The sequence below is a fragment of the Lissotriton helveticus genome, chromosome 7 (assembly GCF_964261635.1).
Source record: "Lissotriton helveticus chromosome 7, aLisHel1.1, whole genome shotgun sequence".
In the NCBI taxonomy this organism is placed as follows: domain Eukaryota; kingdom Metazoa; phylum Chordata; class Amphibia; order Caudata; family Salamandridae; genus Lissotriton; species Lissotriton helveticus.
Genome location: NC_136068.1, coordinates 386,689,879 through 386,704,475, shown reverse-complemented (window position 1 = coordinate 386,704,475; position 14,597 = coordinate 386,689,879). Strand labels below are relative to the sequence as shown.

The 14,597-nt window shown below is 47.2% G+C and overlaps 1 protein-coding gene across 8 annotated transcripts in view; it reads left to right on the top strand.

Annotated features, from left to right (window-relative positions):
* LOC144768502 (copine-1-like) overlaps positions 1–14,597 on the top strand; it is an 854,409-nt gene that overhangs the window by 649,924 nt on the left and 189,888 nt on the right. For all 8 annotated transcript variants that reach the window (XM_078652218.1, XM_078652221.1, XM_078652215.1 and 5 more), the window contains one exon: positions 10,433–10,566. In XM_078652218.1, the coding sequence (XP_078508344.1) occupies positions 10,433–10,566 (134 nt within the window). The remainder of the gene's footprint in view (positions 1–10,432; positions 10,567–14,597) is intronic.

Below are 14,597 nucleotides of genomic sequence, written 5' to 3'. Positions count from 1 at the left end.
TGGATAGAGTCCTCTTTGGAGATGATCAGGTCGAGGGTAGAACCTTTCTCGTGGGTCGGGCTGTTGCATATTTGGGTGAGGTTAAGGGCATCGAGGAAATTTTTAAGACTATTTACCACTGCGTCGTTGCGATCGTTCCAGTGGAGGTTGAAGTCACCAAGGTATATTTGGGTGAGTTGCCGTCCGGAATTGGTTGAGATCAAATCCATGATTTGTTCGGAAAAGGTGAAGTTGTCCCTGGGTGGGTGGTAAATGTTGTGAAGAGAGCATATCGGTTTGCCCTCACTAATAATGTCGAGGCAGATGTATTCCCAGGATGTTGGGGATGGTAGGGAGGTGGAATTGACTTTCTGAACAGAGAGGTTGTTCCTGTAGATGCATGCGATTCCACCACCTATTTTGCCTGTTCTGTCGAGCCTGATAATGTGGTAGTTGGGAGGAACCAAGATGTCCATTATAGGTGTCGAAGATTCAGTTAGCCAGGTTTCAGTCAGGATGATTAGGTCAAGGTCCCGCGATAAGAGAAGGTCAGCAATGGCGGCGGAATGTTTCTTGGCTGATCTGCAGTTGAGAAGAGTGCATTTAAGACGGGGTGTGTTGAGGGTGGTAGATGGTTCTAGAGAGAGAGGGACTTTTCTAAGGTTATTGGGGATGGAGAATCTGCTGTTTAGTGTGGGTGGTCTAAGGGGATTTGAGTGTATCGTGGGAATGTTGAGGTGTGGGGTGGTTGTGTGAATTTGGGGGGCTGGGTCATAGAAGCGGAGAAGGGTGTGTGTGTCGAGGTCAGAAGAAGAGTTGTGGGTGTGACGAGGGCGGTTGTTGCGATTACGAGCTGGGATTGAGGTCAGATTGGGGGATAGCTGAGTGAGAGAGTTAGTCGGAAGGGTGGGGGATAAGTTGGGCGGGGAGGTGTAGTTGAGTGAGGCGTTGCAGGGGCGATGCGGGGGACGAGGGCAATTACTGCGCCTATGAGCAGGGATTGACGCCCGGTGTGGGGCGTGTTGAGTGAGGGAGTCAGCCGGCGGAGTAGGGGGCAAGTTGGGAGGGAAGGTGGAGGTGGGTGGGTGAGGGTCAGGGTGGGTGGGTGAGGGGTGTATGGGGTGTGTAGAGAGAAGTTCTTTGATGGGGTGTATGTCTACTTTGATCTGAGTGAGGGTGGCCATGATGTAGTCCATCGTGGGGTAGGTGGTGGAAGTCAGGGGTGATTGGTTGACAAGGGAATTCGTGTGCAGGTGGGGGAGAGGGCTGGTGTTCGAGCAGGTCTGCGTTGTGTTGGTGTGCGGGATGGAGTTAGGGAGGCGAGAGGTTTCGGGCGGGAGGGGTGTGGATGAGGTAGGGAGGAGGTTGGTGGTATGAGTGAGGGCATTGGTGGTGGGCAGGGGGGTCAAGGTGTAGGCTGGGAGACTGATAGCCGTGGTGGGGGTGCAGGGAGGATAATGGGGGCTGCCAGTAGGAGGGGAAGCGGGATTGGAGATGATCCTGTTGAGGGGAGGGGGAGTTAAATTAAGAGAGGAGGTATGTTCTGCGTAGTTGGTTAGAGGGTAGTGGGGACTGAGAATGGGGGGGGATAAAGGGGGGGATTTGTCGGAGTGCGTGTTATTCTGGTGCTGGATTAAGTTAGGTGTGTTATGGGTGGGAGCTGTGCTGTCAGCGGTGAGCGGGGTGTTAATGCCCGCTGTAGGTGTGATAGGAGTGTTGAAGGTATGTGTGGGGGTCCGCGAGTTGGTAGAAGGGGCGGGGGTGTGAGTGGTGTATGAGGGGGAGCGATCTGTCTGTGCTTGAGTGCTGAATTGGGTTAGTGGGGTTGTGGGTGGGGGATGGGAGGTCAGGGGTGGTAGGTGTGCCCCTGATTGAGGAGTATGTAGCTGTGAGGTCATGGTTGGTGGGACTGGAGGAGATATAAGTGTTGGTTCGTGAATTGGAGAGGTGTTCTTTGAAAGTGGGGAACAAGTTGTCTAGCAGTAGTTCCAGGTTCCTGTCTGAGGCTTTTGATAGGACAATCCCGTTATTGTAAATAGTGATGGTGGTGGTGGTGTTTACAAGAGAAACTAATTTCTCCTGAGATTGCCAAGCATAATTCAACAGGATAGAGATGTTTTCACTAGGCCAAATACAGCCGGTACGCCACATGTCAAAAAGAAATACAAGGAGTTTACCATGGATCCAAAATAGATCAGAGGGCACGTTGCAGTAGACTCATTAGTTGTCACTTCAGCAAAGAAAACGGCAGTGTCACCGGCATCCATTGGGCCACCGCCTGATGACAAAAGCGTGAGATTAGATGGCGGTGTGAAGAAAATGGAGAGAGCAGCAGTCACACATTAGTGTATATATAATTCTAATGATTTATTTAAATAGGCATGCTCACCAACATTGGAAGGAAATGTAGGCGCTCATGGCCCATTTCCCTGAAGAACATCAAAAAAGAGCAAAAATCATCTTTTGCGGGGGGAAAAATATTATAGCTTCTGTCTAAAGTCAGCTGTGAATGCAGCAAAAACAGCTTGCCGGCAAGCATAGATCTGGTTTCAAACCAGAAGCCCATTCAAATATCAATAATATGCCCCTTAAGGAAGGACTACTCTTCGGCCCAGAGTCCGACCACTCCCTAGAGGTTATAGAGAAAGCCCATGAAACCGCAAAGGCCATGGGGGCTTTACAAACCTATAGACCATTAATTAAGGCCTTTTTGCTGGCACACTCGCCCAAAGACACCCAGGGGTCCTCTGTTGGTGCCATTGCAAAGGTGTAAAAAGCAATCAAATATCTTTCTTTAGAGGAAGTGGAAAACCCTGGGGCAGACACTCTAGGGGATCTGCTTCCTGCTCCTCAAAATAACTTGTATCCGTTACCCACCGCCGGCACCTTGAATTAAAAACACCTAATGGGCGGGGGGAGGATAAAGGTTTTCCTAGACCAGTGGATGTCCATCTTTCACCAGGGAGAAGTGGGTTGTAAATATTGTAAAGTATGGTCATTGTATAGACTCTGTAGAGAAACCAACAAATCACCAAGGCTTCAGGGGTCCAAACAGGACTATTTGGAGATCCAACAAGCGGAAGTAGAGCAACTGTTACTAAAAGATGCAATAAAAGGTACAGCTGACGAAATGAAACACAGCTGTTTTCTGTCTAGTTTCTAGTCCTCAAATTGGACTTAACTGAGACTTTTCAAATACTGATCAACAACACAACAACGATGTTCGAGTTCAACAAGCAGGGGAGCACAGTGACATACCCACTATCCCAACTCACCCAGACAATCTGAAAATGGACAATCACAAATAACATCTAACTTATAGCAAATCATGCCCCAGGGATACACAACATAGACACAGATGAATTAAGCAGAAAAACATCCTGCGCCAATAAATAACTAACACCATCTATAGTAGACACTCTTCCAACACTGTGGTCAACTACAGGTGGACCTTTTTGCAAACGTAGAAGTCAGAAAATGATGCCAGGCCTTTGCATCCTTCACTACCACCCACAGTCTCTGGGAAATGCTGTGTCAATCAGCTGGTTCAGGATATTTGCATACGCCTTTTCCCCAATACCACTAATGTCAACAGTTTTAGATACGGTCAGTGTCCAACATGACCATGATCCTAAGAGCACCAATATAGCCATACAACCTTGATTCTTCCACCTTCTTCCACCTTCTACAACTGTCCAACCAACAGAATGTCGAAACACCCTTACACAAGGACACCTTGACCAAAGATGAAAACGTATTTTCCCCAAACCCAGAGGATCTGCAATTAATGGCATGGTTTGTGAAATGGAGTTGCAGCATTTGCACTTACCAAATGCAACATTGGTAATTATTAATGAGGGAACGAGACCTTCTACTAAGAAGGTCTATGCCTTTAAGTGGAAAAGATACTTAGCATGGTGTAAGGACAAAACATTCCTTGACAGTTTACCTCATGAAGCTGTCATAGTTTGTTATCTTACACATCTAACAAAAAGTAAATGCATTATCCTATGCTTCACTAAGGGCGCATTTGTAAGCGATTACAGTTTTTGTACAAGAAGTACATTCAAAGAAATGTTCACAATCCTATTAATTTGGAGGTTCGTGGAGGGAGCTAAAAGATTATTCCTTGCAAGAACAGCAACTACTCTGCATTGTAACCTTACCTTAGTTCTAGCAAGGTTAATGGAAGAACCTGTTAAACCCATGCACGATGCCACACTGAAATATCTAATTTCTGATGCAGACTGTCGATTACTCACCTTGTGAATCACCCCAGGTGCCAGACTAGATCTGGAAACTTTTGTAGCAATTCCCTTGCGTGTCAACACGTGGATCTGCACGGCTCTATCGACTCAGTCGCGTCCTACACATGACGGGGCCACTACATATGCACCACCTCCGCACGCTGATATCGGCTCCTTTCTTTCAAAGCCTGCCAAAGCAGATCTGGAGCTCTCAAATACTATCAATTCTGATTGATTTTTCTCTAGAATTTCTTCAGTCTGCAGACAATGTCATGCCGTAAAGCAACAAGGTTTAAACAGTGTTGTGACTTTCGCCGCCAGTTGTCTGTGACAGACACCCATGACGTGTATCTATCGTGCCTTGGTAGCAAACACGACTCTGTGTCAAGTGTGTGTTGTGCAAAAATTAACAAAAGGCCATCCACAAGCATGAGGGCAAACTAGCAGATGCTGTACTCCCGAGGTGGATAAAGCACTCACAGTTGGAGACACAATGGTTCCGTCGAAATTGAGGGTGCGCCATGCTCCAGTGCCAAGTTATCTTCGAAGTGAAGCACCTCAAGTAATTTGATGTAATCCCACAAGAAGCGTAATAAATTTAAGCATGGGTCTCCTTCATCCCCTACTCTCACCACTCTGAGTTGTGCTGCATACCTATTACTTCTAGGCCGCTGAGTCGTGCCTCCTACCCTGCACCCCTATTCCCACAAAGGAACTGATCCCAACGCTAGTCCCACTTTGTTCTCACCTTCAATGAACAGCGACATCACAGCAGCTCCAACTACTGAAGGTGGCCATGGACCACAGTTTTGGTACCATACTAGATCTCTCTGGAGAGCCTTCGGCCTGTGGATTCAAGGGGGCCTCCAGTCCATCTGCCATCGGTGGATCTGCCCTCGGCTGCACCCCTCAACCTTTCCTTGAGCCTGATTTTGTCCACATTTTCGGCTCCCCCAAACTCAGTCCTGATGCAGTTCATGGTTCTGCACTCTGCGCCATGCACAACGCTGCGTTTGGCGCCACGACTGGTAAATCAATGCTGATCTCGACAGCACGGAAAGGGAACAGATTGTACTGTCTGTTTTAGAGATCCATACTCAACCACCCAGAATTTGACAATATGCCTATTCTGTGCCAGACTATACCCCACATTATGAATTAGACAATCTCGATGAGGATGACCATGATCAATACGATGAAGGCAGTATCTTTGATGTCCAGGATGCTACTAGTCTGAACGCTACACCAGACATTGCTCTTTACTCATTAAACCCAGCTGTGGCTACTGAAGAGTCCGCATCCTAAGGCACAGTGATTCGAAGGGCGGCAGAGACACTTGACCTCGTTCTACCAACCCAGAAATTCAAAACTACCATTCTGACAGAGGCCCCTTACCCTGCTCAATCTACTCAGGAGTTTCTGCTCACCTTTAACAAGGCCTTATATGATGTAACGGTGGGCACCTAGATCTTGCTCATCGGTAGATACAGGTGGTGAGGTGGCAAAGACTGGCATCCGCAGAAGCAGATTTCCTAGTGCATCATCCCATCCTGGAGGGCACTTTTGTCCAAGCATTGGTGAGCCACCTGACCCCCAATGCATTCCCTACCACCCCACCTGACAGAGAATCAAAACGAATGGAGTCATTCACCAAAAGGATGTTCTCCTCGGCCAGCCTTGTACTCCGGTTGGTAAACACTACATGCCCCCTGAACAGATATTCACACTCGTTATGGGACAAGGTGGCAATATTTTGCCAGTGGTCTCCAACGATGTCTGTCAAACCTTTACGAAAGCTGTTCTTGGGCGGATTAGAAGCTGCTAGATATTCTATTAAATCTGGTCTGGACACTACCGACTGGGTCGGGCAGTCTGCACCAGTATGGTGCTTAGACAACACGACTGGATTTTCTCCATGGACTTTTCTGCGGATAACCAACTATCTTATACACATGCCCTTTAAAGGCTGTAGGCTGTTTGGAGCAAAAGCGGAGTCTGCTCTTGGGAAGTTTAAGGAAAGCAAGGCCTCATGGCCATTCTCTAGGCTTGGCTCCGCCAGCTCAGCATTTCCCCCAGCTGCAGCGCCCTTTTCGTGGTTTTGGTAGGGGCTTCCTGCATAGGCAGAGACCATACCCACCTCAGCTGCAGCAGCAGGCTTCCCATAACTTTCAAGGTTGAGACCGGGGATGTTCCAACAGCGTCCAGGCTCCCAAGGGCAATGAGGTACCCAAACAGCCTCTACCCAAGCAGCTGCTGCAAAACCACTTTAACTTGTCCTCGGCCGTGCAGTATCGGTCAGAAAGCGTCTCACAGACGTTGCCTGCAGTTTCAGATAGGCCAGAAGCACTTTCAGTTCACAGTGGTCCCCTTTGGCCTTACCAGTGCGCCTCAGGTGTTCACAAAGGTGATGGTGGTAGTCACACCCCACATGTGGAGGTAGGGAATACCAGTCTTCCTATTTCTTGATGACTAGCTGCTGAAGACTGGCTCGCCTCACCCAGTTGTAAACCACCTCCAGACAACTGCCAACCTCATCATTAGGGTTTTCCATCAACGTGCCAAAGTCCCACTGACTAATTCACATATGGGTAATATGGATAATGTGCTCTTCCTAGCCTTTCTTCTGCCGTAGCAAGTCCAGGACACTCGGTCTATGATCCCAATGTTTCAACCTGTTGCCTGGGTCTCCGTGAGGTCGGCTCTGAGGCTTTCTTGGCCTATTGTTCTCCTGAAGGCTGCTTGTGGACCACAGCAGACACCATAAGATGGATGGAGTGCTGAAACTTTTCAGACACTCACCCCCAGTCACAGATCTGGGTTGAATCCATCATCGTTCTTCTGTTCACAAAGCCACCCCACTTTTGACCCAGTCATATGCAAATCAATCTTGACCCTGCTCCTCATGGGAACAGTCAACCCCGAACTGCCAGGCCAGGGTCTCTCTGGACCTGAAACAAGCATCCTGGGACTGGTTTCTGAGTAGGTCACCCTTGTTCAGCCAGGCTAGTTTGAATCCAGTGGCACAGTGAGCAAGGGACCCACGTCTGGGCATACCCATCCCACTTAAGGCAAGAAGCGTTACAGCAAACAAATGATGGACTGAATGCTGACAATGCAAACTTTCTCCCCCAGTCAAAAGATCCGAGTTAAATCCATCGTTCTTTTGACCACTACGCCACCTCAGTTTGGACCCAGCCATATGCAAGTTAGTCATGAAGCACTTTCTTATCTTTATGGGGCCATGTGTTTCTAATTAGCGTGGAGGAGCGCCTCCGACCTCTCAAAGGAAAATAAATCTTGGTGACATCCCACATTAGCCAGGCTAGCTTGAATCCAGTGGCAATGTGAGCAAGGGACCCACATCTGGACATACCCTGGCCCCTTAGGATGAACATAGCAGACAAAATAACTAATTTTATTTTTATTTTGTGATTTTGCTATGTGTGTCCTTAGTGTCTAAGGGTATGTCAAGGCGTGTGTCCCTTGCTCACTTTGCCACTGGATTTAAGGTAGCCTGGCTGATGTGGGATGTTACCCTGAAACCAGTACCAGAATGCCTGTTTCTGGTCCAGGGAGGACCTGGCTTGGCAGTTCAGGCTGGACTGTTCCCATGGGTAGCAGGGTCAACACTGATTTGCATGTGTCTGGGTCCAGACTGGCATGACGTGGCGAGCAAAATAACGATGAATTAAACCCAAATTTGTGACTGGGGTGAGTCTGAAAAGTTTCAGTGCTCCATCCATCATCTCCGTGTGTTTGCTTTGTTCGCCCTAAGTTGGCAGGGCTTTCCCAGACGTGGGTCCCTTACTCACTCTGCCATTGGATTCAAGCTAGCCTGGCTGGTGAGGGGTATTAGCACCAAACTTGTCCCAGGATGGTTGTTTCCAGTCCAGGGAAGATCTGGCTTGGCAGTTCGTGCTGGACTGTGTTCCCACGAGGGACAGGGTCAAGACAGATTTGCATATGGATGGGTCTGAACTGGAGTGGCGAAGCAAGCTAAATAATGATGATGGATTCAACCCAGATCTTTTACTGGGGGTGAGTGTCTGAAAAGTTTCAGCGCTCCATTCATCATCTCCTTGTGTTTGCCTAACACCGATCTGTGACTGAGGGTGAGAGTTTGAAAAGTTTGAACACACTGTCCATTATTTTATTTTGTGATGTTGCTTGTGGACCATGCCAGCTGGCACATGCAGGTGTTGAGAGAGACTGCGAAAGACGTGCAGTGGTGGCTGATGGTCCACAGTTGAACCAGCGGCAGACCCAATCATGACAGATGCATCGTTACTTAGTTGAAGGGGTCATCTGGGAGAGGTAGAGCCCAGAGGATTCTACTCCCCAGCAGAAGCTCGCCTCCACATCAATTTGTGATTCTCTCTGGGGACTGATGGTGTGCTTACAGACAATTGGACTGCCATGCGGTACTGCAATAGAGTAGTGTGGAGTTGTGGGCTTGATGACAGCAGGCTCTCCGTCTCTTAAAAGTGGCTGACAACTCCAACTCCTTAACCCAACCTCCACTTCCACAAACCGGTGCACCTGTTTGAGAACAAGCTTCATTCAAATGACACTAATGGAACTGGTTGAAAATGATTGACCAACAACAGGCTCCACCTCTCAGGACGACTGCCTGCTCCATTCACTCCGTCCTTCATCAGGTGGGCTTGTAGGTAGCTTGATCACCCGATCACTGTGAACACAAGTTGCACATAACTCTAATTTTCAATTTTCCTCCAATTAAATATTTTTCAAGATCATTCAAGATAAATAGTTCCCTTTTTATAAAATGTTTGAGAAAGAGACTAAGCTGTAGAAAAAAACTTAACTGTTAAGCAAATCTAGCCAATCTTAGGCAGAAACATCCACAGGTAACGTGGATTGCAATAATTTATGTCTGTTATGCTAAGTTGTGTTAGCATTTGGTAATCCTGTCAATACAACGATTGAATAATACTGAAGGCCAGATAGAGATTGGTGAGCTAGATATGGGATCACAGCCACTGTTTGAACCTTTAATGACCAAAGCGTGCCAATCAGATAGCAAATTATCATTTCATTTGTATCTCCAATATTGTCTTACACGAAGTTGTTTTGCTTCTTTTATAACATCCGTACGGTTTTGAGGACAGATGGGGTTGGGATATAGGACTGTCTGTAATGAGCTAGTGACTTGAGTTTGAATCTAGCAGAGTTAACTTGCTTTGTGCGTAGCACTTGTGCAGCGAAGGTCAGTGTGCCAGATGTATTTGGTCACAGTTAGGGCTGAACACTTAGCGCTCACGATTGAGGAAGAGATTTATTGCTAACAGGCCACCAAGCAGTAAAAACAATGTCTGGAAGCTGAGCTTTTGAGGGTGGTAATCTGCTTTAGAGGTTCCTAGAAGATGCAGTTGTCATTCAACTCTATTCAAGTATCTGAAAATATGTACAAAATTTGGGGCTAGAAGCTACATGGCTGTGTAAATATCTCTAGATAAATATTTCCAGATGGGCTACCATTGCAGGTCCTCTTACAGAATAAGCTAAAGGTAGACTTGGAAATCAATCTTTTACCTTTAGATAAGACGCTGTACATTACGCGTTCCTATTTGGATATGGAGCAATATAATCTGGAGCACCCTATTACGTATCGCACATGTTGGTTGTGAGGCTCTGGTAGCCAATAATTCTTAATAAAAATAAAGGACATGTTGGGCAGGATAGAGAGGATTAAGACGGCAAAGATAAGAGATGGGTCACACTTTTGAGTAAAGGGGTGTATGAATAAAGCAAATGGGGGAAACAATGTCAAAAGTAGAATCCAGAGAGACCAAAGCAAAAGAAGAGTAACTCAAAGTAACTACAGCGTGAAAAGAAAAAATGCTAGGAAACATCGTGTTAAAGCATGCAATATGTGATTATTTTTTTTCGAACCATAAACTTCTCCACACTCTCTAGAGAAATGTAGACTCTGCACCTCGAACATTTTTTGCTTATCCAGTAGCTTGGGAATCTGTTAATTTTTTTGAGTTTTAATAAAAACAGATCTTTAGAATAAATTGATGTGATAAAAACAAGCACATTCTTGTGAAAGTTCCTTTCTGTTTTTTTTAAAGACTGGCTTCTTAGAGTATCTTATATTTTTAGACTGGATTCATTTAGAGTTGGGTTGGGGGTAGTGTACTTGAGGTACTAAATGAAGCTCTCATGTGCTTATCTTTTAACAGGTGGGCATAGATTTCACTGGTTCCAATGGAGATCCCAAATCGCAAGACTCTCTCCATTTTATCAGTCCAAACGGAGTCAATGAATACCTGACTGCCCTTTGGTGTGTGGGGAACGTCATCCAGGATTACGACACGTAAAGATTTCAACATTTTACTTCCATGTGAAATATTTGTATTGCTGTGTTCGCTTTGTTTTTTCAGGTGGTTTCATGAGATTTAGCGTAGTGCAGGAGAGGGGGTGTATGTATAGAGTGGTGCGCAAGTGATTAAGAGTTCAGGGAGGTCAACATGTTTCATGTCTCAGTGCTTATAGGGTCGGTGGCATTTCATCAGGACCAGGTTAATACCTACCCTACAGAGGATTGAAGACCAAGAGGTAGCCTAGGGTTTCAAATCTAGTTAGGTTAATACTGTACCTGCTGTGGTGCAGGAGAGGAGATCCAATCCAGGAGCTGAGTCAGTGATAACCCTTAGGTAAGACAGAGGACTGTGACTTGCTGCATGGAGTAAAAGTGGACCTTGTGATATATTAGTCAGGACTTGCCCTCCTCTGCCGACCTGCAGGCACCCGAGGCATGAAACACTCAACACTCTCTGAAGATATCAGTACATTATTACCCATGATAGCTCTGTTGGTTTTACTGTGTCAAGGGAACCACAGCTCCATTAAAAAATGTTTTGGGGGATCCCTTGGACTCATAATCACTTGCCCCCCACCCTAAACCTACACCCACTTACTTGCACTTTTCATACAGCTGAAGATCAAAAGATCTCTGCTAAAGAGCCCCCATTGAGGCTCCCGTCTGGCATTGCAGAGCCAGCCCAACTAGAAACACCCTATGATGACACATACATTTACATCCCTCTGATCATCCCATCTGATCCACCTGCTAGTGCTCTCCCCTCCCCTCCAATGAGGAACTGCACCCCTCTTAAAACATTTTTTAGGGCTCGGACTCCTTCCCAGTGAAACTGGGAGGAGTTTCGAGATCCTAATGTTATAAGAAAAAAAAGAAGAAGAAGAAGGGCTTTGGTGAGAGGAATTCCAGACATTCCTTAGCGTTTTCTGTCATCTGGTCAGTGATTCGTCTTCCTTGTGTTTTCGTTTTAATAGGCTTGAAGTGATAGGGTAAATGTAGTTTTGTTCCGCCATTTTGGGCATATTTCGTGCGTGCTTGCGCAAAGAAGTACATAAATTATAATTAGGAGCTGTCAGGGTGCCTCCGTTAGTGAATCCAGATGGCGGTGCGCGTTCACAATTCTGCAGCGCTCAGCGCGCAGCTTCCTTGTTCTTGTTCTTGAACACACGGGGGCTGTGTTCGTTCCAACTTGTAGCTGTTTCTTAACAGAAAATATTACGAATGTATGTTATGTGGATCGCACAGGCGCGAAGGCTCTGGTCTAAACTCGGCGGCCGGCTATGCGCGGCGTGGAGATGATATTTGAGTAAGTGGCCATCGATCAGCTAATGCCTGCCGCGGCGCTTGTGAGCAAGGGGCTTTGGCTTTAAGTAATCACTGGCTGCCTGTGCCAGCAGCAGCAGGAGCTGCAGTGCCTGCCTCTGCATTGAGGGAGGGAGGCAGGGAGGGGAGGGCTTGCCCTACAAGGAGAACGGTAACCTGCAGCGCCAGCGCGGACAGCATGAGATGGGGCTCCCAGAGGCGCTCGTGTGAATGTGGCCAGAGCCAGCCCGGGCCCCGGCGCTGCTGCCACCTGTGCGCCCTGGGGGTCAAGCAGAGGGCACTGGAGCCTGAAAATGGGCTGCTCCAGCAGCAAGATGAGCCTGAAGTCCCCATGTGCGGCGACCAAGGTAACGGGGGAGAGTTTGGAGTCAGGCCACTTGCTGCAGTTGGGTGCATGCTTAACATCTGGCAGCTCCGGAGTCTGCAGTTTCTCGACGCTGCATGTTGTGGGATTAGTGCCCAGCCCCGGCATCTGGAAGGATCTAGTGCGGGATACTGCACCTCAGGGCGCCGCGGCTCCTACTCAGATGTGTGCACTGCTGGCTGGACCCATGGACAGCCTTTTGGCTGCGGACTTGCTCGCATCTCTCTGCGGCGTCTGTTTGTGTTCTGTGTGTGACAGTTCGCAGGTCAGAGAGGTGGCACACGTGCCGGTCTCACTTGCTAGGATGAAGGCGACACATGGGTTGCATCCGGCCGACTACTCGCTACAGGGGTCCGAGGGAATTCTCTACAGCGAGACTGCTGCCCATTTCCACTTCCCGGATACCCGCCCTTGCATCACGGTCTGTATTTATAGGGTGCACGTTTAGGTTAACCTGTGGTGAGGTTATTATTTCTTGACGGAACTTGAACAAACCTCGCATGTTGCTGGCACCTGTATAGCGCCCAGAATGCGGCGGCGTAGTAAGGGTGGCATCGACCCTCTCATGCAAGAAAATAAACTACTCCCTTGCCACAGTGTTATAATAAAGTACTGCCACACTGTTGGCCCAGAAGTATCCTCACATCCCTGGGTTCCCGTGCCCCTGCGCCCGTTGCATTATTGATGGGTAGTTCAGTTCCCTGACGTACAGGGCACCGACCATCATGTGTGTATTGTGTGTAATTAAACGCAATAAAATCTGGCGTGTGTACGTCTGTGAATATAGGTCATACATTCACACGAATGTGTGGGAGCTACACACACATGTGGGCATTTACATTATTAACTGTATTTTCCAATCCGTGGCAAAGTGTTTGTTATTACACCCCCCACACCCTCTCACCCTCACACCCCCTCACACCCCCTCACCCTCACACCCCCTCACACCCCCCACCCTCACACCCCCTCACCCTCACACACCCTCACCCTCACAACCCCACACCCTCGCACCCCTCACACATCCCTCTCACCTTCACACCCCCTCACCATCACACACCCTCACCCCCCTCACCCTCACACACCCTCACCCCCTCTCACCCTCAAATACTCTCACTCACCCTCACCCCCCTCACCCTCACACACCCTCCCACACACCCCTCACCCTCACACCCCCTCACCCTCACACCCCCTCACCCTCACACCCCCTCACCCTCATACCCCCTCACCCACCCTCACACACTCACACACCCTCACCAGCATAGCACAACATAATACATAGCATAGCATAAAACACAACAAAACATAGCATAGCAAAACAAAACATAGCATAGCATAACAAAACATAGCATAGCATAACAAAACACAACAAAACATAGCATAACAAAATATAGCATAGCATAACATAGTATAGCAAAACACAACAAAATAGCATAACAAAACAAAAAACACAGCATAGCATAACAAAACATAGCAAAGCATAACAAAACACAACAAAGCAAAGCATAACAAAACACAACAGAACAGCATAACAAAGCATAGCACAGCATAACAAAACATAGCATAACAAAACAGAGCATAACAAAACACAACAAAGCTTAGCATAGCATAACAAAGCATAGCATAACAAAACATAGCATAGCATAACCAAACACAACGGAACATAGCATAACAAAACATAGCATAACAAAACAAAACATAGGATAGCATAACAAAGCATAGCATAACAAAGCACCTCATAGCAAAACAAAACATAGCACAACATAATACATAGCATAGCATAAAACACAACAAAACAGCATAGCATAACAAAACATAGCATAACATAACACAACACAACAAACCTTAGCATAGCATAACAAAACATAGCATAGCATAACAAAACATAGCATACACACACAACCACACCCACAACCACACACTCAACCACACACAGCCACCCAACCACACACACACACAACCACACACACAACCACACACACCCACAACCACACAACCACACACACCCACACTCAACCACAAACACAACACACACACAACCACACACAACCACACACACAACCACACACACAACCACACACTCTAAACCACACACACAACCACACACACAACCACACATACCACCACACATAGAACCACACATACAACCACACACACAATCAAACACACACAACCACACACACTAACAATTCCAATCCAACCCACATAATTCCACTACACACCACATGCATACACTCCATAACACATGGCTAAAAGAAATTGCCATTTACAATGCCATTAGCTCTAACTCAAATAAATCCGAGACCTATTGCATTTCCAATGCTTGTTTATACTTAGAAGC